Consider the following 23,980-nt stretch of genomic DNA (forward strand, 5'->3'; position numbering starts at 1 on the left):
TGCTTGCTAGGCTGTTATACCGATACCCAGGTAGATGCAGATGCAGTAATATGTAATATGTATCTAATGAATGAAAGTTAAAACTTACAACTGCTACTTACCAATATTACTCCGTATATTCCAGGTTCAAGGTTTTTATCATTATCCCATCCAATGCGTAAAATTTAAAATCTTATTACTCTCGGGGATCTCTTCCGAAAGATCAATAAATTAATAAGAGGTGGTCCCTTATTCAAACATCCAAACACTCACGCAGCCTCTCACCCTTTTCTCGACGTCTAATTCGTGCTTGAGCTCAAGTCCCCTCTCTCTCTATGAATCTTGATGTTTTTTCTCCTTCGCCTCATCCTTGTATCGATTTCTCATTGCGGATTACCTGAAAAGTTAAAGCTGGTCCCGTCCAATGATAGTCAGGGTTCATGGAAAGTTTTCGTCGGCAAATAAAGGAAGAAGGCACGTACAGGAGTACAACACAGAGGAAAGGGCAAGAAGAAAAAGTGATAAGTGACCCTGAGCGAGTGAGTGACTCGAGTATAAAGCATGATAATGCAGAAAGATAGAGAGAATACTCCATACACGTCGCGTCAATACTTCCTGCACACCCGTAGTCCACCCACCATCAGCCAGATTGGTATTAGTTGATCTGATATAGGCAAGGTCTACTTCCCAGTAGAGACTAATATGATTTAAATCACATCTAAAGTTTTTAAACTTTCAAAAGGAATCTCCACTTCAACCAGGATTAAACTTGATATTCTTGCTAGCTGGATCAATCACCAATTCTTGGACTTTGGACTTTGGACTTTGCACTTTGAATTTACTTTAGACTCTGAACTTACCTTGAACTCGACCTCTTACTCGCCTACTCGCCTACTTGTCTGCTACCCGCTGTCCTCCTACCCTCCAGCCCTTCCGCCCTACGACTCTGTGCTGTGTCATTCATTCATTTTATATCATCTGGCAACAGCCGCCTTACCCTTTCTCTCATCGCACCTCGTACCATACTATATACACCTCACACTTAGAAAACTATAATGTCACACTTAATCTGAGAAGAAGAAGAAAAGAGAGAAAAGAAAAAAAAGGGCAGCCGCACCCAAGATATACGCATCAAACCTTCTTTCTTCCTCTATCCTTCCTTCTCTTGTTCCTCGAGTTCTAGATCTGCAGCCTTTTAATAGAACCACACACACATACACATACACACACACATACACATACACATACACATACACATACCTACACATACACATACCTACACATACACACACAGCCGGACCTCTCGAGATCTGGAGAATCTTCCCGTTCTAGATTGCTTGTTTGTATCCCTTCAATATCAATCCATCCATACATTCCCTTCCATATCTCTTCTTGTAAGTCGTTATCCTTAATCCGATCGATACATTATACCCCAGGATAAAAAACATCATCCGTCGTTTATCACTTTATCACCTTATCACTCATATCACCCATATCATCATTCAAATCTCGTTTCTCAAATAATCCTCCGGGATTCTCCAAAATGACTTCCCGTTAACCGTGTGTGTTGGCCTACAGCTTTTGATTACCCTTTAGCACCTTTTAAGGCATTCTTTTTATTTTTTTCGACCGACGCGACGGCCCGTGCATCTAGAAAAAGGTCATTTGTACTAGGTACCTGGAATCATCGTCCCTTTTTTATATATACTCCCGTCTCTATCTATATAGAGGTTATCCTCGCCCACATCGTCGTCGACAAACCAGGTTCTTAGGGGGGAAGGGAATAATATCATTTGATATTCCTGTCATCGGACGGGTTCCCGCGCAAATATGATGGAGAAGGGTGGAGATATGGCTGGTCCTTCCGCCAACAATTCCAGCGACTTTGTAAGTCTACATACACACAATACTTGTACCATTTCGCGACGTGATGGCGCAAATATTTGAAATATCTTCAATGGCTAATATGTCTTTCACAGGTCCGAAAATTATACAAGTAAGAAAATAGCTCGTTCGATGTCCGAATTGGATAATGATTCATGCGACAAACCGCTAATTCTGCCAAATCTTTAGAATGCTCGAAGACCCAACATACGAAAGCATAGTACGGTGGGGTGAAGCAGGAGAGAGTTTTGTGGTTCTCGAAGTATGTCTTCAAATGGAGAATTAGTTGAATCATGATCCGTTATTAATATGAAGATATAGAACGAGAAATTTACCAAACAAATCCTACCGAAGCACTTCAAACACAGCAACTTTGCTAGTTTTGTTAGACAGCTGAACAAATATGATTTCCACAAGGTCCGACAGAATAACGAGGATAATACACAATCTCCTTATGGGCAAAATGTGCGTGGTATTTCTAACTATACAAAGGCGGCAAACTAATTTATTTACAGGCTTGGGAATTCAAACATCCCGAATTTCAAGCGAACAAAAAGGATTCACTAGATAATATCAGACGAAAGGCACCGGCTCCGAGGAAGGTTGCTCAGAGTAATGAAGAGACGTATCCGGCTCATGCCCAACAGCAAATGGATCTCCTTGGTAATCAACTCGCCGCCACTCAACAACAGTTACAGGGACTCTCTCGGAGTTATCAGGATTTAGCACAGCTTAACGTAATGCTGTTACAACAAGTTGTCGATGCTCAAAAGTTCATCAAAAACCATGAAGGAGTTATGCATGGTCTCGTTGGACATCTATTTGGCCAGGATGCGCAACGAAGGAATGGCCGGGCTCCAGGACTTTCAAATGGTGCTGGACCCAACATGCTCGGTCGACCTACAGAAGATGGTCATCCGTCAACTCCATTGCTTCAAGCTCGAAGCCTTCTTGGGCAACTATCGGCCGAGAATTTCCCCAGCAAAGAGTTGGAACAGATGAGTCACGATTATCATTTACGACAAGATTACTCAACTCCCCCAAATGATCCAGGAGGACTTGTCTCGATGCCTCCAATTTCAGAATCAGTGAACGCCCCGACAACGGGCTATTCTATGGACAAATCTGAACTGGATAATCTGGTCTATCCTGTTGGTGCTATCGTCGGTATTGATCCAATCGATCAACAGCATGTCAATAACATTCCATACGCGCTCCCCCCTCAAGGATTGATGCCACGGGACAGTATGCCCCCCGCTGAGCTGATGCCCCAACCTCCTCGTGCGCCCGGTCCGCGTAAGAAGGGCATGGTTTCGATTTGGGGTGAACGGAAGCCCAGGATTTTACTGGTAGAGGATGATCAGGTATGCGCACGAATTGGAACTAAATTCTTGGAATCATTCGAATGTGGAGTTGATATAGCAGTAAGTTTGTACCTCGTTTTTGCACTTTGTTGTGCATTCAAAGCTAACTCTCAATAGCGTGATGGCCTCGAGGCAGTAAGCAAAATCAACCTTGGTGCAGAGAATCATTTCGATCTCATTTTAATGGATATCATTATGCCGCATCTTGATGGAGTGTCTGCGACTGTATGCATACGAGAAATACGTGCAAATATTCCCATCATTGCAATGACGTCCAATATTCGAACTGATGACATTGAAATGTACTTCCGTTACGGTTAGTCACATTACACATACACACACATTTCATCTTTCCAGTACTGACTTGACTAGGTATGAATGATGTTTTACCGAAACCTTTCACGAAAGAGGGTATGATGAAAGCACTTGAGAAACATTTGGCTCATTTCAGAAAGGATGCGCCTCCGATCGGTTTCTCAAGCCCCGGGCCAATGTCACATCCGGGTGGATTTGTTACCCCAACTCAGTCGCAGTCTCACCCTCCATTGGGTCTAAACATGGGCCAATTAACTGCCACCCAGTCCATAGTAGATGATGCAGCTTCTGGAAAGTCACCTCAAACTGCTACATCTTGGCAGTCGCCAATTCAATTACCAGGGGGGTCTCCAGTTGTAACCTCGGCCCCAGGTAGCTATATGCAGCCTACTAATGGCATGAGAGACCCATCATATTCTGTGACTCCAACCCACCCTCATTCTCAATCTGGCTTCGCTGCGCCTCTATCCGGTCTAGGTAATCAGAGACCTCCACATAGGAGAGGCATATCCGACATAAGTGGTGCCAGTACACCGGATGGCAATTCTGATCAAAAACGCCAGAGAATGTATGCCCCGCCTGGAAACTACCAGCAAGGCTGAAATATCTTTTTCAACTGCCAACTTTTATTTTTATTGAAAGACGAGCTCCCCGTTTCAAAAAGCTTGGTGTTCGATCAAGCAGGAACAACCCAAGCTACAATGCTTGATTACCTGATCAGGACCTTGACTCAGGGCCTTGACTTACCTCCTTCAGTCCCATAATCTTCTGTTAGATATCTTTCCGACAGGTCTGTTCTCAAAGATTCTGCAATCCATCGCTATTGACTCGATTGGTCTTTAATTTGTATATTTTTCTCAGTCCCTGATTTGGATTTAATTATCTAGTCGCTGCCGGACAAATCTTTTGGACATTAAAAGCTCAGATAGTAGCTTCTTTTACATTTCTTTCGCGAGCAGGACGGTCTGATGAGAACAATATCCGGCGAGCTATGGAGGCATCTTGGTGTTTGTTAAATGATTAGAAAACTTAGATGCGAATCATGGCGTGGCTTGGTCTGAGGTCGGATGGGATAGGACAGGGCGTTTATACGGACGAACGAGTAGCCGGGAACTCGGATAGGTCGACATATGTCTGATACAATGTCGAAGTAATCCAACTCGGTACTTAGATCCGCAGAATTGACAGATTGAAAAAAAATAGTCTAGCTATTTAGCCGGAATTGTTGACGGTCGAAAACTATTCATAGGTTTTTAGGTTGATAAAATATAAAAAATTTGAATACCCAAAGTTGACACTTTTTTAAGAAATGAAAATGATGGCTGTGAAGGGATGGAGCTGACATTTATATACACTTGGTTAATGATAAGAAATCTAGATCGTCAGCCCACCTGAAGGTCTAGATTCTTAGAGACTCGTGATCTTATATGCAGTGAGCCTTCAAAGGAAGCGAGGCACAAGACGAGGCTGAAATTGAAATGCAGTGCAGTACCTAATAAATAAGTACGGAAGGCTGCAACCCCACCAAATGCTATAAAAAAAAAACTAATAATACTAGGTAGGTAAGCTAATGAATGGAAAGGCTGTGAATGAGTCAACCAAGTAACGAATTATTCTACCCCCTCGATTTTCATGGATTTTGGATTTATATCTTCTCAACTCAACCTCGGACAATTGTTGGAACTTAGAACATACTTTTATCCAAGGGTATCGATTGTTATTATAATCCTGTTTCTTTATGAAATATAGTAGTTGAAATACTATCTTTATATCCAGCACATAAAGGGAGTTTTTTCCTTACCAAAATAGAGATACACAAGCAAACGAATATGGCACAATCGGCAAAGTCCACCAAGAATGCTGGCGGGGTTGGAGGAAAGGGGGCACAAGGAGGTGCTTCGAAAGGCAAAAAGGGTGCTGCGGCAGGTGGAGGAAAGAAAGAAGATGAGAGAGATGAGACATTGCAAGCTGTGGTCCTGGCAGATTCCTTCGAGACGAGGTTTAATCCTTTTACCTTGGATACCCCAAGATGTCTGTTACCTCTGGCCAATACTCCTCTCATCGAATATACACTCGAATTTCTCGCCATGTCCGGCGTCGCGGATATCTATATATACTGTGGTGCACATACCGAAGCTGTAGAAGAATACCTTCATAACTCTAAATGGGATCCACAAACTTCGCCCTCGTCACCTTTCAGCAGACTCATGATTGTTAAAACTACGGCCCACTCGGTTGGAGATGCGATGCGGGATTTGGACGCGCGAAATTGGATTACGGGGGATTTTCTACTGGTTCATGGGGATTTGGTCTCGAATTTACCGATTGATGCTGCGTTGGCTGCACATAGAGCGAGGAGATATGCGAATAAAAATGCTATTATGACTATGATTTTAAGATCAGCTGGATTGGAAGAGCATAGAACAAAATCGAATGGTATTACACCGGTTTTTGTTTTGGATCCAACGAAGAACCGATGTCTTCATTATGAAGAGATGAATCCTCTTCAATCGAATAAATATCTCAGTCTCGATCCGGAAATAATTACAGAAAATTCCGAAATAGAGATTCGAACGGATTTTATTGATTGTGGTATCGATATTTGTACACCGGATGTACTAGCATTATGGGCGGAATCTTTCGACTACGAGGTTCCTAGAAGACATTTCTTACATGGTGTATTGAAAGACTATGAATTGAATGGAAAGACTATTCATACAGAGATTGTAACGGATCATTATGCAGCTCGAGCATTTAATTTACAAGCTTATGAAGCTATAACCAAGGATGTTCTGGGAAGATGGACATATCCTCTCGTTCCAGATAGCAATTTAGTCGCAGGACAAACATATAAATTCCAACGAGGTGGCTTTTGCAAGGAAAACGGTGTTATACTAGCTCGAACTTGCAAGATTGGTAGAAGAACTGTATTGGGAGCAGGTACTAGTATAGGAGATGGTTCGACGATTATCAATAGTACTATTGGTAGAGGATGTCGAATTGGAAAGAATGTCACAATTAAGAACGCTTATATTTGGGATGATGTTATCATCGGTGATGGGTCATCTGTGGAGCAGACGATAGTTGCTAATAATGTTTTGATTGGACAGAAGTGCAAGATTAGTGAAGGATCACTTCTTTCATTTGGTGTGAGGATAGCTGATGGAATTGAAATCGCCAAAGGATCGCGTATTACAACCGGACAAAGAGCAAAGGATGATTCTGAGTCTGATGACGATACACCCACCGACTCTAAAATCGTTGGAGAAGGCGGAGAAGGATACGAATTCATTGATGAAGAAGAATTCGAAGATGAGGAATCTAGCGCCTTTCACTCTAGTCTCATATACTCAACCGCACATCTCAGTATCTCTAGCGAATCCATCTCTACAATCTCATCCGAGATTTCAGCCGGCGAAGTTGATACTCGATCTCGTCACTCCAGTTTCGCAGGTTCGCTATCGGATGATGAACATGGACATGGCAATTCGGAATCCTTCCATCATGATGCTGTTCAAGGTCTTCTTGATACATTGAGAGAGAACGGGGATTTCGATGGTGCAAAATTGGAATTTATGGGGTTGAGATTAAGTAATGATGCGGATGATTATCAAATCCGCAGAGCAATCGCAGCCGCTTTTACGAAATTCATAGCGGAAGTTGTAACGGCCGGAACGAAAACCGCGGTTGAAGCAACGGTGCAGGCATTGAGTGTAGCGGGTGCACAGAAATTCCTGGAGGAGGTCGCGGTGGGAATAGAGAGGGATGAGGGGGGAATGAAGGAATTTCTCGTTTGTTTGCAGAAGGGATTGGTGGGGAAACAGAACGGAGCACCGGTTATGGCGAGTCTTTGCCAGAAATTGTATGAGAGGGATGTGGTGACTGAAGAGGCGATTTTGGGATGGTATGAGGAGGCGGAAAGTGGAGGGGATGGAAAGGAAGGTGGGGATGTGGAGATGAAGAAGGTGAGGGAGAGGACAGGGGTGTTCGTTGAGTGGCTGAGAGAGGCGGAGAGCGAGGAGAGTAGTGAGGAGGAAGATGACGAGAGCGAGGAGGAGGATAGTGATTAGAATGTTTGAACGGAGGATGTAGGGGTGCTGCAAATTATATGGTATATGTAGGTACAGTACATCAAGACCTCGAAGTCAAGATTCTATGGATAGATATTAGCGAGAATAGACTAGAAGGGAAGGAAAACTTATGTACCTATCTAAATTTGAGAAAACGATCTTGACATTCCTTAGGTTGTAAAATGAATGAGTGAGAAGATGCGATCACTAATTACAAGAGATGAGATTGTAAGAGATTGTATCTCGTTGTCTGGTTCTAGGGGAGAGGGGGAGGGTGGTGTGTGAAGGTAGAGTTGAATGATTGGTAAGGCAGGCATGATTTTCTAGTGTATGTCTTCTATATTTCTATATCTAGCTGAATAGAATATACTCAGGTGACCTCGGGATGTTTATATTACCTACACTAGGTAGATAATCTTTAACAAGAAGGTATTAAGTACTCATATAGTTATGATATGTTAAGCGAGGAGATAGTTGGGAGTTGGAACTGGGGGTTGGGGGTTGGGGGTTGGGATTGAGGTTTTTGATGCCGGATTCGGATGGTTGTTGGTGAGAGGAAGAAAGAGGGAAAGGGATGGGGTGGATGGGGTGGAGAGGGTGGAGAAGGGGTAGGGTAGGGTAGATAGTTATTGTGGTATGATGGGAGTCTATGGTGGGAGTCTATGGTGTGTGTGTGTGTGTGTGTATATGTGTGAGAGGTGGGTTGGGAAGACAGGGGTGATTCGGATAATAGGGAAAGGGATAGAGAGCATTGATAGGGATTGGGACGTGGAAGTTGGTAAAGCTCTCCTAAACGACAGCTCGTGTGTCGGAATTTGGGCTGGAATTTGAATCCGATATGTGGATTTGATGTGCGGATCTGATATGATATGGGGATTAGCTTGAGGAGGGAGGAAAAACTTTAAGAGAATCTTGATGGTTAATGGATGTTGAATTGGGATGGCTTGATTTATGGATTGGAGATCTAGCTTTGGGATTCATTACATGGCTTAGGCTTAGAATAGAGAGATGGAGATGGAGATGGAGATGGATATTGATATCAATATTAATATTTATTGGGATTCGTGATGGATGAGAAATGGGAGATAGAGTATCTGGTTTTTCTGGTGTGCGATTTGGCGAGGAGGGCTCGAGGTTTGGATGGTCTTGAGGATGTATCAATCGTGATGTTTTCTTGGTGATGTGGAAGTAAGACAGGAGAGATTGGTATTGGTTATAGTGCAGAGTCGGGTATACGATTTTTTTGTGGAAAACAAATAATGATTTTGGGATGGAGGTTAAGATTGAAGACTGGAGGATAGGAATGACGGGACGACATGGTTTGAAATCTAAGAGTATCATTATGTCAGCTGAGGAAGTTAGTTGGGGATTAAAAGAATGGAATGGAACAGGGAAGAGATAGTGTAGGTGTGATTATTTCGCCTCTTTTGGAGGGGACTAGAAGGAAAAACGGTAAAGGGTTAAACGAGAGAAGTTGATTTGCGATGATAGTATGGGTGGTTGGGAGGGCTAGGAGAAAGAAGTAGTGGATTTGGAAAAGGGTTGGAAGATGGGGAAGGTGGGGGATGGAGAACGAGTGAGATTGCATATACTGAGAACAAGCACTTCGAGACTTTGAATAACCTTGTCATTATACCAACTACATTTGAAGAACATGCCCAGTCAGAAGAAGATCATTGTCATAATCTGAATACCATTTCGCCTTGATCCAACATACATCACAGACCGCTGATCTATCCTAAGAGCTACTTTCTCACATAAGATATAACCAACACTAACGCAACCTCCCACTATACATATATCCCGCATATCCACTTACAAACGTTACTTTGACAGTCCAACTGTTGGTTTTATAGCGCAGAAAATATACTTGGCACAATAAGCAATAAGCAGGCCAGCTTCCTCGTCGTTTATAAGAATCGTTCATGATTTTCATTTGAGAAAGAACAAGGAAGTACATTCAAACATCACTTCCAAACTGTCTAGCGATTTCTCAAACTTCCAATTTGAATAAAAAATGGCCGAATATACATCCTCGATCGAAGGCTTCCAGCGCGCGATGGAACAGAGTCTTATCGGTCCACCAGCTGAAGCAAAGACGTATGCAGAAGCTACTGCAAGTCCTACATTCCATCATGTGATGAACGGACAGAAATCAGATGTTGAGAATTGGGTCAAGGGAATTGAAATGTGGAGGGGGAAGATTAGTGCGTATAAACCTGTTGTGTAAGTCATCTCCTGTGTTTAGCGGGCAGTTTTTAGGGAGGGAGAGAAAGACTGAGCTATGGAAAGCTAACTCGGATGGACCTAGCGATCAATTCCTCCGCGATGGAGATAATCTGGCAGCGCATATGACGGGAACTATCAAAGTTGATGGAGAAGACACGGAATTTGAAAGCTTTATGTTTGGGAAGGTGGATAAGCAGAGTGGAAAGTTGGCGTGGTTGCAAGAGAGAAGTATCTGGGGTCCTCAGGGAGGAGCACCGGAGCATGGTGTTAATTAGAGGGATGGAGTGGAACAAAATGTTTGTGAAAGATTGTAATATGTGCGGTGAATACTGGAAGTGAAAATGGATGAGCTAGATCAGCTTGTTTTCGTGCGATGTTGCTGTGATGAGATAGATTATGACTTGATTGTGGCTGGACATTCAACCTCGATTAGTCAGCTAGAAAGATATATTTCCCATGAGAAATCTCACTGCATACTGTCACCCACTTCTCATAAGAATCAACATCGAATACCTGGATATATCAAGTCAAATCTATGTCTAAATTAGTCTCGGATGATGGACAGTATTTGATTGTCTTCATTCTAATCACATCTTACCAACTTGATCCCAACTGATCGTTGAAAAGTTTGGGAAAAACAAAAATTGGCATCAATTTTCACGCATGAGATACAGGCGAGCCGAGTTCTAATGTTCAAAATAGGCTGTCAAATCAGAATTATATATACTAGCTATTTCTGTGCAAGTCTTATGTATTATTTCGAAGCTGAACCACGAGTTGTTTGATTGGAGTCTGACGTCGGAGTAATATTTTCAAATATAGTATCACTCCAAATCGGCCGTCTAAGAGGTTGGCTAACTTTAGATACAGAACTTGGACGATCGAGCTTATATATTCCTACATTGATAACCTATCTAACTATGGGTTTACCACCACAGTTCTTTCCTCAAACCAGAGAGTCGTTCGGACGACTCATAAACGTTATGGTGCGCTTGAGCCCACTTGACGAATTCAGGCTGAGAAGTATTCGAAAAGACATCTATGCACCGAGGGTCAATACAAAAGTATTGCCTAATTTGGAACTCGTCCGCAGACTGGGAACCTCGAACACTGCATTTATCAGAAAGACTCTCTCTAACATTGCACGCGCGCAATCAAAATTTGAAATTGCGCTGAGCAACCCTTTCCTTGTAGATAGGTCTGCACATTTCAGTCTCCACATGCTAACCTATGCGCCTGCACTCAAAATCTTGCGCAATAGAGTCCGAGATAATTTAAAGGACACTGTCGTAATAAATAACCCAGTACGTAAGTATAGAGCCCAAGATATGTACCCATATCTTTCTGAGGTTGGAACTTTCCCTTGGTCTCAAGACACAAAGATACTACTGAAATCGGGCATTCCACCGGAAGATAGAGACGCATGGTTAGATCACGCAAAACGACAATCCTCTCAGAAGTTGAATCCCGTGACTGCAACCGGTCTCACCATGGTGACATATAACTACTCTCATCGTGTCAAACGTCATGATGCCAAAGGTCTAAGCTGGGTACAAGTCTCGGTTAAAGATATGCGCGATTCAGACATCGTCTGCGAAGACTTTCCATTCGAAGGCGAAGGAATCCAGGCTTTTGATGCTGGTAAACGATAGCTATGGCTTTGAGGATATGAAATTCGAGTACGATAGGTACGTTATGAAATCATTCTTGTGTATTGACTTTCTGCTCTGATTACCTTCTGCCTTTGCTACTCATTTTGTATAACCTCTGTTGCTCTATTTGTTTGAATCTGAACTGACTGTTCAGAATTGGATTCGTCTCTGATCTTGCAAGCTCTTTATTCTCCTAAGAATTGGCTCAAAAACAAGCAGAAGTAGTCTTTCAATGACATAAAAATCATCCCTCATCAGTTTTGACGTTTGCTGAGACACAATAACTAGATTCTCTAAGCGGATGTTAAGGCAATAGATAAAGGTATTCACCAGTGATTTCTACTCATGATTACCGAAGTCTGAGACTTGGGGTAGTATCTGAATTGAGAAATCTAGGACCTGGTTAAGCATGAAGCTGCGCATAGGCGATAGCGACAGTGCTCAATAAATCAAGGTTCCTCTGTACTCTCATTGTTTAGGGATGAAATTCAATCTCCACCAGAATGAGACGGGTGGGCTATGATACACAATGCAAATACGTGGAATCAATAAAGCTATCCTTGAGCAAGAAACTAGCAAGTGCATAATTGTAACTCACTATTGGTTGGAAATGCTGGCTATGATTCTATGATCAAGTGTGTAGTAAATTAGTATGAACCATCAAATTGAAAACTCCCACTAGCCACTGTAGAAATCTTGCTTCGATACCCATTCCTACCAATCTAGCCCACCACCGATGTGCTCGATAAATTTTCCCGATGCCTTATCCCTCGTAGCTCCATCAATCAATATAATCCCGTTAACAAAGCTCCTTTTTTTTGCATTAACTCGAACTTATAACTTTTGTCAAACCAGCTATACTCTCATCCACTGACAGTGCTACTTCCTCCAGTCCAAATATTTGAGCCCCTGTATTTCCCGTACCAATCTTCACCGATCTCTTGAAAGATGAGCAATATCACGCGAGAAAGTGATAATAGTCACCACCCCGGATCGAGCACAAATATTATTTAAAACTCGTGCTCAAAGTGTGTCTTGCGAGACAAATAATTAACCCCCACTTTTGAGGAACCATACGCGGTATTTGGGAACGGACAGCTTGGCATTGCATATACTCATAATATTGAGACCCGATAATGGGCATTCAAACAATGTAGCTATAACGGCCTATCAATATCATAAGAAAACGTACCTCCCATCTGATCTGCCACTTGACTACGATTGTACGAGAGGATATCTCAATCCACTATTCCTCTCTCGATATTGCGAAGAATGAAACGAAGAAACGAAAGAGTAAGCATTCGGCATGAGTAATTAATTTTATGAAGAAGAATAATTCAAAAGTCTTGATCGTCGGCTGCTCAATGAGTCGGACCGAGTCTGGGAATTCTCAGTAATGAATAGAATCTGTTGAAACAGACACGTGGGATTTTCAGTCCTCTTCTTGAGATGATCCTCACCATACATCTTTGAGGAAGCGATGAACATCGCAACGTGAATCGTGAAATCGTGTATGTAGACTTGTCGTTGGACCTTGATAACAGCCGATCTGAAAGGAAAAAGCCAACTGCGCGTCTGCTACTCACTCACTCACTAGAGAATTCCACTCTATCAGAAACAAGAGAACATAAATTGACAATACCCGCTCGAGTTTGACGCCGGTTAGCGAGCTCAGATATCACCTGGAAGAATAAACAGTGGATCACTCGAACAAGCAGTTCATGAAGACCCCCAAGACGAACGCAGGACTCTAACTTGGAACAAGCGAGCACTTTGAGCGCAGCGAAAGGTAGAAGTGCGAAATTAGATTCTAATCTAGGGACTGAGACTACAACGCTGAATATTAACAACGCGGAAGTGCATGGAGGTGGAGAGAGAAGTTTGTAGGTAGATTGGCTGGTCAAGAGTCATTTTGGAGAAGCTTGGCATATTGAAGTAGTGCGATTAAATTTATACCTCATCAATATTATGAATGCTTTTCTATTTAATAGCAAGCATGATGACATCTTTAGGATCTACCTATCAGGCGCCAAACACCACTCAACCCATCCAGAAGTCGCAACTAGTGTTGTCATTAACGAGGCATAACGCCCTTTCTCACCACTTCCACTTCCCAAATAAAAGTCTTGAGATATCAACGAAATCCGGAGAGGTAAGATTCGGTAGTGAATCTCTTCGATAAGTGCACAATTTCACCTGCTTATTTAGTCTTCAGTTCATGAGTAAAAATGATTGTTTCTTCATTCAATCCCCTCGTCTCCACTTGAAGAATGACCGATGTTTTTCTTACCATCTTGTAACAATGTATGTCTCAAAATCCGAATCAGATATGCCACAAATTAATTCATTACACCCACGCTTTGAATGATTGACAAATCACACTTCACTTCACAAGTAATCACTATTGAAATCGTTGATATTCCACCCACTGAAGCAAACCGATTTCATGTCAAAAGGGTATAGATTCATGCAGTTTGTATAAAGTTCCTTGCATTCATTGCAGGAATTATTACTACAACGTAATGTTTGGTATGTTGGTACAATTGCAAAAGCCTAGCATGAATGAAGCATCTGATACTTCTCAGAAATGTCACATTTCAAGGCATTTTCCACTTTCCACCCCGCCCCCGTGCCATTTCTCACCACTTTCTTTGTCGCAATGATGATTCCTCTATTTGTAGAAGTCGAATTTATCGGCCTGAAAAATGTTAGTATATTTTGATACGAATTGTTAAGAATTAATGGAAAATTCAGCTCTATACATACCTCTTGTGCACCCTTAACTTGACTAGAATAGGCATCTTCAAGATCAGATTGAATGATGTTATATCTGTTCTTCCTCACTGCTCTCAAACCAGCTTCTTGCATGATAGCTGCAATAATGGCACCAGATAATGGATCATTTCTAATGATTAAACTATCAAGATCGACTTCAGGTGACAATGACATTCTTGACGCAATAGTAGTGAAAATCAAACGTCTCTCTCTGCGATCGCGAAGATTGGGGAACTCAATCTTTCTATCCAGACGACCGGGACGAAGCAAAGCAGGGTCGAGAGTGTCGGCACGATTGGTGGCCATGATGACTTTAACATTGGAAGTTTGGTCGAAACCATCCATTTGGTTCAAAAGCTCGAGAAGAATACGTTGAACTTCTCTATCAGCTCCAGTTTGTGCATCGAAACGCTTTGTGGCGATGGCATCGATTTCATCAATGAAGATGATAGCTGGGGAGTTCTCACGAGCCATACGGAACACATCACGGACCATACGTGGACCTTCTCCAAGATACTTTTGTACGAATTCGGACCCAACGACACGGATGAAGTTGGCAGTTGTTGAATTTGCTACTGCCTTGACAAGCATAGTCTTTCCTGTTCCTGGTGGACCATATAGTAAAACACCTCGTGGTGGATCGATACCAATTTGCTTGTATAAGTCGAAATGCGTTAATGGAAGTTCGACGGCTTCTCGAATTTCTTGCTTTTGCATATCAAGTCCTCCAACGTCTGCGTATGTGACATCGGGTTTCTCATCAGAACCTAACATGGCAATTGACGAATCGGCCTCAGGGGGTAAGATGTCGACTAATGAATTTGAGTGCCTGTGGAGAGCGACAGAGGAGGATGGTTTTAGAAGTTCGCGATCGAGGGTGGATAGAATTCGAACAACATAGTTGGATCCTGTTGATGATTGTACGATACCAGTACTGTGTTGGATGCGTTAGTATCACTAATTGCTGGAAAGATGAACAAGTGGGTGTTGTACTTTTGATCAATAGCTTCCATGAATTGCCCTATCACCAAAGGAACACTTTGAATACGTTTGATTTCTTCCTGAGCTCGGACAAGCTCCCTCTTCAAGCTTCTGTTAAAGTAACCATGATAAGTACTTGTATGAACAACGGATAGAGTTCAGATCGCATACCTTTGTTCATCCTTGATATATTCTTCTTGGAGCTGGATATATCTGTAACCCTTAGTTAGCATCTCACTTCCGAAGAACTATCCAAGACTATGCTAACTCCAAGTGCCTTTGAAGCTTCTTCAATGTTGAATATTCATCACTTCCATCTGTTCCTAAGCCCTCCAGCGAATCTATGTTTGGTATCGAGGATGGTAATGGTTTTCGATGGGGCAAAACCTGAGTCGCAGGGTTCTCTAGTAAAACGTCACCCATATTGAAGATCTGCTGGTTTGATTTGAATGCGGATGTATGGTAGTGGTGAGATGTGGGAAATGGTTATGATGATGTTGTTGTTAATTCGTTTTCAATTTAAGTCCTTAGAAGGCGCGCGTAGTTGTTAGCCTAGCTGAAGCTCAAGGCTGGCTTGGTGTTTGAATCATGCTTAGCTAATCATTGTGACATCACGTGAGAAGACTTTTTGCCTCAGAAACAAGGCCCTAAAGCGTGTCTCGCAGTCGGATGGGAACCTTGCCATGCTATACCTGTTTTAGATTAGCTCAGCACTAGTTGGCCCCATCTGTGACTCCACCAAATACGGGGGGTACTCATGTCAACATTAATCTATCTCCAGGCTTTCATTTACTTTCATTCTCATACGACTCAAATCAAGTCATATACAACAACTTTGGAAAGTCGTTACTGAGTATCGGTTTGGCGAGAAAGATTCCTTCCATAAACTTTCGACTTTCCTTTGATTATCACCTAAATCCATCAATATCCAGCTCGTCCAGCTCGTCCAACTGTCAACCATGTCGTCATCTATCACGATTCCGACTAGAAATTCCAATAAGGCTGCTGCTACAGCAAGCCCAAGTAGCTCCTCGTCATATTCAAGCTCTCCTACAACATCACAACAATCTCCATCATCAGCTGCTACTTCTCCAAACACTCGATATGGATATGATAGGAGAAGAAGTCTTTTGAGTAAGTGTTTCTTCTCGTTGGTGTTTAAAATCTCATTCCCGGAATACAAGAGTTCTGAATTTATGGAATTGTAACGGACATTCGGACGGGATCATCACTCTCATGTCAATCAGCAGAGAACAGGACTAACATACATACCTATCTACTTCAGGCACAGCACTTGCAAAGGAAGAACACACTACAATCAATATTGGGGACCCTGACGGCACACCACGACTTGTACGTTATACTGCGGCATGAGAATGCTGCTAATGATCGAATATGTACTTACGAATGTTATTTATAGATCACTTGCGTGCGTTCCTCACAAGGGTTTGACTGGAACCCAGGTAAGAAAGCCCTATGGTCCTCCATTTTAATATTCTAATACTTTGTGATAGAAATATTCTTCCCCTCCTATATGGAATCCGACTTCGAATCGCTCGAACGAAAGCGCGAGCCTGTTCTTGAAATCAGATTGAGCGATGAGGAAATCAAGCAAATGTTTCCTCAATAGGTTGTGTACAAAACACTAGTGGTGGACGTTGATATAAATCGATGGGCTTGGGCTGCACATTCTGGCGTTGAGGGTTTGAACATATCATTACGATTTTACGGGTACAGAGGTGCGTTATCTTTTAGGTAGCCTGGTCAGCGATTGCGAGTGGCATATATTATTTAGGGTCTGGCGGTATTTGGTTTTGTTAGGAGACATAAGGAGTTTGGATACAATTCTTTTGGTATTTGGTTATCGGGTGTAGTGGACTAGGCGTCCCTCTTTTTACAACATATTCCCCTTGATCAATTCAACTCCTTTTTAACATAAATTGCTAGTCCAAAATTGCTTCTTGAGTTTCTGATAAAAAAATTGTGGTGGCGGAAAAGAAAGTACAACGAACTCAGCCTCATGTGAAGACCGACTGCATAGGCTTCATAGGTTACACTCGGGGCCACCGAATCGTTGCGATACAAGAAGTAACACCAACTGCAAATTCCACCAGAAAATCATGACTATCTCTAATACAACTAGATACTTAGATAAGGTAGCCATAATATGAGTTTTTTTGAAAGATCATTCTCAGCCGACTGAGATATTTCTTGATGCCATTTCCACTCGTGATGAAGTCATCGCTAAAGTTATCCTAGTTACCCAGGTAGCTACTTATGCCGATGATTCCGTGTTTGATTTTTGGTTTTTGGTCTTGTTCTTTCCGTTCTGAATATAGATTATATACCTAGAGTACGACTGTGTGCTCGGATTGTAAGACACTTCTCTTGCTTTTTCTTATTCGATTCACAATTAACTGAATCGCTGAGTGCTAAAATGACTCCATCCCCACAACATGTACGGTTAGCTATCAGCTTGCTTTCACTATCTAAGAACCCCACTCGTGTTATCGTGACCCCGGCGCTAATCGTGGTTAGCTTACCTAGGTAGGTTGAGTATGCGGAGGGTGTGGATTAGGTAATCGGGGGGAGGGGAGTTGGATCATATATCTTGTAAATATCCAGTGTGAGCTAGAGATCTAGTTAAGAGCGATAATCAAAAATATAGTAACTTATTCGGTTGGTGATAGGCAATCCTCTCAAGAAAGTCGCCTTATTGTGGCTGGCTCACTCCTTCCTATGATCTTCGATATTCCTTTCATCGTCAAACCGTGTGTGCACGTGCATCTGTACAATTGGATTCAAGATCCCGATACTATTCAACCATAGAGGTTATCACAATTAAACCTGTTTATGCGTGCACCAGCATTATATAAGAATGTTGAAGGGATCGTTGCCAATAAAGTTACCACGGCCAACAGATGCTTCGGTAGTGTTTAAGATCAAGTTAAAGTTTGCGTCAGGGATCAAAGTTTAGAGGGTGTCTTGTTCATGTTTTATTTTGAAACTTGATCATGATTGGATTGTCCTGTTTCTCCACGAACTATGTTTTGATGATCAAATGTATCATGTGTATTGGCACGGTTTCATGTTCATGATTTTCCATTGAGATAATTTCGCAGCGACGAATGTCTCAAAATACGGAACAATCAATCAATCATACTTGTAACTTATTCAGATGGTTACAGAATTGTTGTGATGTACAACATCGTTACAATAATAATGATACATAGCAACAGTGCTGTAGCTTTTTTGGAGAACCTCGCCAAGCTTTAATATCCTCGCTTCTTCCGCTTCTACCGCTTCCACTCGACGCCAACTTTAAAAGTAGATAAGCGCAGGACCGGGCTAAATCCACACAGTGTACGCCAAAATTAACCTCACCAACACCAATAATACCAATACCACCAATAACACCAGTCATAAAATTCGTCATATTCTCATGCAAACTTCCATCCGTTGTCGGTCCTTATCATATTTTGCATATTTCCGTAAATCTCTCGTGGTATATTCTGTCTCGTTGAGATTCGACCGGGTAATCTAAATGAGGATTTTGAACTGCCAACGTTTGTTGAGCTGGCTCTACTGAGGTGATGACATTGGTATCCAAGTCTGGATTGAACCAATTAGACTGTGTATGATGCGGCCAATTGTTGATTGAATTTATATCGAGAGATTCGGTGTTCAACAATGTCCAATCGTGTTGGGCCTTCGGCGAACATGCAGAAGTCGATGTTGGGCTTGGAGTTGGATAATGAGAATAGCTCCTGTTCTTTTCGGTCCAGATTTCGTCAACATTCCCAAAGGCTTGTTGGATAGGAGGAATCTGAAGGTTCAAGATTTCCTCTACCCTCGGAGGCATGAGACCGTCTTTTTTTAACATCGAAGATGGAATTCGTACAGAACATTTTTGCTATAACACCGATTAGCGACTTCACTTACAAAATATAGCCTCAATATGCACATACCTCTGAGTATACAGTGGATCCTTGGCTAACTCCCAACTCCTCTGCTGCATACTTCATCCTTCCTAGGACCCATGTTCTTTGCGATTTGCTTACAAAATCTGAAGTAGCGATGGAAAACAAAGGCCACAATATGAAAAGTCCAGATAGACCTTTCGCACGGACATCGCTTTCATCTCCGCACGCGAAGCTGTGCTCAGAAGGTATTTTGATATCCATAGCTGTTGGTATTTCCCCGAGACAATTAGGGACGCTGGCAATAATGTCCCGAATCATTTCTTTTCCGGCTATCATAGCTTTCTCGTACTCCACAGTAGTTCGGTAATCTTGTGGCGAGCAAAGCCAGGCAGCGCATCGGACGATAGTACTGTTGTTGAGTAATCGCGATGCTCGGGACAGATTCCAAATATGAGCTACCCAAACTTCGTGATACTTGTCAATCTTGCCCGGAAAATATTTCGATTCGGCAAATTTCTCTTCCGGTACAGCGTCAATCCATCCTATGGGCTTATAATTGCATTGAGCTGGCATTGATTCTGCCCACTCCGAGTAGGTTTGTTCTATGGCTTCAGCTTTTCGCATCAAATTCAGGACATTTTCGAAATCTTGAGGAGTTCGTTTCGCGCTGGCCATAAGTTCATCACATTCAACACGAGCTTCCGCAACTTTCCATTGTAGACGATTACACATTGTCGGGCCGCCCCTGGATTTGTCTCTTCTCTTAGTAAGTACTTCGTTCCACTCCGCTGGGATATCGAGCAGCTTTCCGTTGAGGAGACAACTCAGGTTCTGTTCTCGTAAATCAATTGACTGATCTAATCAATGATGCAAACAATTTTAGACGTACCAAGTGTACCTTTACGGTCCATATCAATTCCAAAGTTAAAGGAGTCATCGGAGCTTCTACATCGCGCATCTTCAAAAGCACTGTTGCACCAGTCACATGGGAATTCCAAGTGTTCCAGCCTTCATTCTCTTTCACGAGACTATATGCCATAGTCTGCTCACAGTTAGCAACGGCATCTTCAAGGAATAATGGAGGATACAAACCTCAAATAACGCAAGTAACATGACCGCTGCAAGTGTTGTATCTTGAGAGGCTTGTTTGGGATCGCCTATGGCGTTAGTGACTTGTCGTAGTGCCTTCAAGTAGGCCTGTTCGGCCTTTGGCTTTAGCGTCCTAGCATTTGGTTGATTTCCGAAGGTAGCTAGCGCCACCGCAGACAGTGAATCTGATAAGACAGCCGAAGGTTGAAGCTTCATCAATGGAAGTAAAAAGCCGAGGAAGCCACATCTCACTGCCCCGTGAGGAATCAAAACATAATTTGAAAGAAAGAAACAGATTGCACGTTCTTCCAATGCCGCTGTCAAAGGCGGGCATGCCAATTGTGTTCCATTCTGTATTGCTTCTATCAATCTCTGGACCTCTGGAGAGGAGTTTTGCCTTGGTCTCCATCGTGCATAAGGTATTATATTAGCTTCGGATTTACTCCTGTTATGAGTGCCAGCCATTTGAATCGTAGCAAGGGCTGTTGTAGTTGCGATTGCATGAGATGTTCTGCGCTGTGTCGAACTCGATCCATTACGATGCATAACATCAAAGATTGGTCGATATCCAGGACAGTCACGCTTCAACCTTTGGCAGTTACCACAGCCTGGCTTCTTCTCATCACACTGATTTGTGTCAGTATCCTTCATATGCTGCATTGAGAATGACATCTGACCTTGACTCGCCGAGATCTGCAGAGATAACACCCTCTGGATGGCTTTCCAGTGTTGACCATCTTGTCAATCCAATGTGTTTGAACTTGAAGTTTGGGTCTGCTTTTTGTGCCGAATCTGAAGTCAGGTTCGCTTGACGAAATAAACTGTTTCCTTGAGAAAGACAGAGGCCACCCAACAACTTATGGATGGCAGAAACTGTGCAGGAGCAATGCCAATTCATTTTGTTTCTCCGTGCACAATATCCATCCGTGCTAGGTTTCAACCCTGATAGAACATCTGGTTTTGGATAGTACAGCTGCTAGAGTATTCGGAGTTAATCGAAGACATCCTAAGATTGACTCATTGGTCAGATGAAATTTCTAGACGTCTCATCAGTCTTCCTCTGTTCTTCGAGACCCTTGATCTCAATGATTCACTACTAGCATATCACATGTATTTCCACCGTTGCAAGGATACATACTAGTTCTGATCTTCTAACACAGGTCTATCCGAACTGCCGGAAAGTATGCGTCAGTACGGAAACTTAACTTTAATATGTTACGGTAAACTCAATCCAAATCGAGACAAGACAGATGGCTTAATCAATAATGACACTTTCTATCTGACAGAATCCCGGATCTGAAACCCGTTGCTCCCTAAGCGCCGTCAGAGATTCGAAAGTTTCACCAACTACAGCGTGGTAACATCCGAGCGCTCTTAAACTGAAGATTCTCATTATCTGCTGCGCAGAAATTCTGCGCGACTTAAGGTTTCATTCTAGGGTTGTTTGTTCCCTGTGAGCGGTGCTTCCATAGCTTGCTTTCTTAGGATGATGCTTTTCTCTGTAGTCTTTACCAGTTATATGGACGGTCCTAATTTGTTCTTGATTCGGACTCCGAACGCTTGGAAATTATTCTTTCACCAAGATGAAGCTAGGTCTACGTCTACTACTGAGGATGGGGGCTCACATCTGTTCGCAATCCGGAATTTGATAGATTCTGCGCAAATGATTGCCACGCAATTGAAGACTTGGAGGAGACGTGATACGGTCCAGGCTTTAGCATTCACGCTTTATTGAATATCACATGTCATAAGAACAAGTCTAGTTGTTTAGCTGGGAACAGCAAGATACTCTCCAAACAACGGGAGCGCTCTTGTATTGGGTTATATCTATCAGACCCCTAGACAATACTTCGTGGTATTGAATCATGACTGACACGTGCCGATAACTTATAGTCTGGAGTAGGTAAGTGGCACCGGGATGTGACAGATCAATCCGGGTTGAAAAGCGTGAATGAAAGAGTAGCTGTGTCTAGACTACTAGAAGTCCCCCCCGCGGAATGTATATAGCCCGGAGATGAGAACGCGAAAAGAAACTTTATAGGGAACGGGGAAGAGGGGCAAAGTGCAAATGGAATAGCTATCAGGCAATTTTGGTGTGCTTGAGAGTCATCGTATCATAGGAATATATCAACCCAAAATGTGAGGTGGATTGTCATGTAAGTAGGTAGGAAATGTAGAACAGATATACTCGAAGGGAATCTAAATATCTAATAGTAGCTAGGTATCTATTCGATGGCCTATTGGTGAGTATATTTCAGAATTGAGACGTAGAAATAATAGGGAAAACCCTCTCAGAGAACATAAAGCTTATTTCGTGCACGTAAGTTTATCCAACGGGAGTAGTTTCAGATACAAAACAAAGAAAGAGTGGAACCCGGTGAGGTCAAATGATTACTAATCAATTCCAGGGCACGGACTTTAAAAAGTCTAGAAGCTCTGCTCTTGTGCCATGAAGTCGTTTTCCGATAAGCTGGTTACCGGCTGGCGAATGTAAACAAATACTCTTTGAAGTAAAATTGAGACAACGACATTTTGATTCCACACTACACTGCGTAATTGCTTACCGAGTACATTTATACTTGAATCTTCGAGTCAATTAGAACGGATTCTTTGATTCGCCTTTTCGGTAACTCGAGTTGAGGTAGTCCTGCTTCGTGAACGCGGAGAATCGATTGCGCAACGCCTTTTTTCTTGCATTTATCCTTTCGTCGTCGCGAACATCTCTGCTGATAGGACAGTAGAGGGGAAAAGCACAGTTATATAGGGAAGAAAAGGAAGGGAAAGGGACGGCGATAGAAAACAAAAATGGCAGAACAACAACGGAAAATCGAACTTCAATCGCCAGATGATTTGAAATATCTAATCGCGAATGTGAAGAGGGCGGCGCGGGAAATGATTGATCGGGATTTACCGCCGATAGAGGGGGAGGATGCGATGAGGAGGTTGGTGGAGGAGATTGTGGGCGAGGTTTGTGATGTTTCTTTTTTTTTGGATGCTGTGGTTGTTAGGCTTCGTTCGGACTGGAAATGGAAAGGGAATGCTAGGATTAGAGAATGGAAGAATACTAACTAGCATAATAGTACATACACAAGACTTTCCTAACAGCCTCCCCCAGCATCTCCATAAATGGCATGGAGCCCCAGCGTAAACTCATAAACGCCAATCTCCAACCGGAAGAAAGGGATAAAGATATAATCGAAGAACGCGAAGAGCATGAACCGTTTGATGGACAATTATGGGAGAGAGCAAAAGCGTTAGCGGTCAAGGAGGAAGAATTGGTAGAACAGATTGCTGCGCTGAGGAGAACTGTGCCAGCGATGGTGGTAGAGCGGGAAGGAAAGTGGAAGAAGGGGGTGGAGGAGGAAGAGGGGCAGATTGAGGGGTGGAGGGAAAAATTGGGGATGGAGGATGAGGCGATTTTTGCAGAAGGGGGGAGCGGATTGGGGTTGGAGAGGAATGAGAGGATGGTGGAGGTGGAGGGGGATTGGGAGAAGGGCATTGGTGGGTTGGAAGGACTGTTTAGGGGGTTGCCCGAGGTGGGGGCTACGAGGGATAGAGCGGGACGGGCGGAGGAATATGTTAGAGGGACGGGGAAGAGAGGTTAGGACTGTGGGGGTTGAGTTGAATTCTGTGGGGAGAAATCTTCGTTTGAGAGAGATGGAATGAGGCGTTTAGGTGTGGTTGTTTTCATGGATACTGGAATATTATACCCGGATTTT

General features: G+C 42.8%; 8 protein-coding genes across 8 annotated transcripts; 6 read left to right on the forward strand and 2 right to left on the reverse strand.

Annotated features, from left to right (window-relative positions):
- Nucleotides 1-1,809: 1,809 nt before the first annotated feature.
- Nucleotides 1,810-4,144, forward strand: EAE97_009535 (uncharacterized protein; the record flags this gene model as incomplete). The annotated part of the gene is made up of 7 exons (XM_038880050.1): nucleotides 1,810-1,866; nucleotides 1,959-1,975; nucleotides 2,053-2,125; nucleotides 2,185-2,328; nucleotides 2,379-3,287; nucleotides 3,345-3,543; nucleotides 3,600-4,144. 7 exons carry the CDS (start codon nucleotides 1,810-1,812, stop codon nucleotides 4,142-4,144), a joined length of 1,944 nt encoding a protein of 647 aa, XP_038729161.1.
- A 1,227-nt stretch (nucleotides 4,145-5,371) lies between these two features.
- On the forward strand, nucleotides 5,372-7,612 carry EAE97_009536 (uncharacterized protein; the record flags this gene model as incomplete). Its single annotated transcript, XM_038880051.1, has 1 exon — nucleotides 5,372-7,612. One exon carries the CDS (start codon nucleotides 5,372-5,374, stop codon nucleotides 7,610-7,612), a length of 2,241 nt encoding a protein of 746 aa, XP_038729162.1.
- A 2,017-nt stretch (nucleotides 7,613-9,629) lies between these two features.
- On the forward strand, nucleotides 9,630-10,116 carry EAE97_009537 (uncharacterized protein; the record flags this gene model as incomplete). The annotated part of the gene is made up of 2 exons (XM_038880052.1): nucleotides 9,630-9,838; nucleotides 9,924-10,116. 2 exons carry the CDS (start codon nucleotides 9,630-9,632, stop codon nucleotides 10,114-10,116), a joined length of 402 nt encoding a protein of 133 aa, XP_038729163.1.
- Nucleotides 10,117-10,761: 645 nt separating this feature from the next.
- EAE97_009538 (uncharacterized protein) lies at nucleotides 10,762-11,493 on the forward strand (the record flags this gene model as incomplete). Its single annotated transcript, XM_038880053.1, has 1 exon — nucleotides 10,762-11,493. The coding sequence occupies one exon, from the start codon at nucleotides 10,762-10,764 to the stop codon at nucleotides 11,491-11,493; it is 732 nt and encodes a 243-aa protein (XP_038729164.1).
- Nucleotides 11,494-13,902: 2,409 nt separating this feature from the next.
- Nucleotides 13,903-15,773, reverse strand: EAE97_009539 (uncharacterized protein). Its single transcript, XM_038880054.1, has 5 exons — nucleotides 15,518-15,773; nucleotides 15,421-15,462; nucleotides 15,262-15,360; nucleotides 14,260-15,202; nucleotides 13,903-14,191 (listed from the first exon to the last, which is right to left on the reverse strand). The coding sequence occupies exons 1-5, from the start codon at nucleotides 15,670-15,672 to the stop codon at nucleotides 14,165-14,167; spliced, it is 1,266 nt and encodes a 421-aa protein (XP_038729165.1). The 5' UTR covers nucleotides 15,673-15,773; the 3' UTR covers nucleotides 13,903-14,164.
- Nucleotides 15,774-16,208: 435 nt separating this feature from the next.
- On the forward strand, nucleotides 16,209-16,879 carry EAE97_009540 (uncharacterized protein; the record flags this gene model as incomplete). The annotated part of the gene is made up of 4 exons (XM_038880055.1): nucleotides 16,209-16,383; nucleotides 16,535-16,602; nucleotides 16,670-16,712; nucleotides 16,764-16,879. 4 exons carry the CDS (start codon nucleotides 16,209-16,211, stop codon nucleotides 16,877-16,879), a joined length of 402 nt encoding a protein of 133 aa, XP_038729166.1.
- Nucleotides 16,880-18,721: 1,842 nt separating this feature from the next.
- Nucleotides 18,722-20,998, reverse strand: EAE97_009541 (uncharacterized protein; the record flags this gene model as incomplete). Its single annotated transcript, XM_038880056.1, has 5 exons — nucleotides 18,722-19,162; nucleotides 19,218-20,003; nucleotides 20,062-20,214; nucleotides 20,265-20,888; nucleotides 20,939-20,998. 5 exons carry the CDS (start codon nucleotides 20,996-20,998, stop codon nucleotides 18,722-18,724), a joined length of 2,064 nt encoding a protein of 687 aa, XP_038729167.1.
- Nucleotides 20,999-23,066: 2,068 nt separating this feature from the next.
- Nucleotides 23,067-23,866, forward strand: EAE97_009542 (uncharacterized protein; the record flags this gene model as incomplete). The annotated part of the gene is made up of 2 exons (XM_038880057.1): nucleotides 23,067-23,228; nucleotides 23,342-23,866. 2 exons carry the CDS (start codon nucleotides 23,067-23,069, stop codon nucleotides 23,864-23,866), a joined length of 687 nt encoding a protein of 228 aa, XP_038729168.1.
- Nucleotides 23,867-23,980: the final 114 nt, after the last annotated feature.

Source organism: Botrytis byssoidea (genome assembly GCF_014898295.1).
Source record: "Botrytis byssoidea strain MUCL 94 chromosome Unknown BBYS_022, whole genome shotgun sequence".
Classification (NCBI taxonomy): Eukaryota; Fungi; Ascomycota; class Leotiomycetes; order Helotiales; family Sclerotiniaceae; genus Botrytis; species Botrytis byssoidea.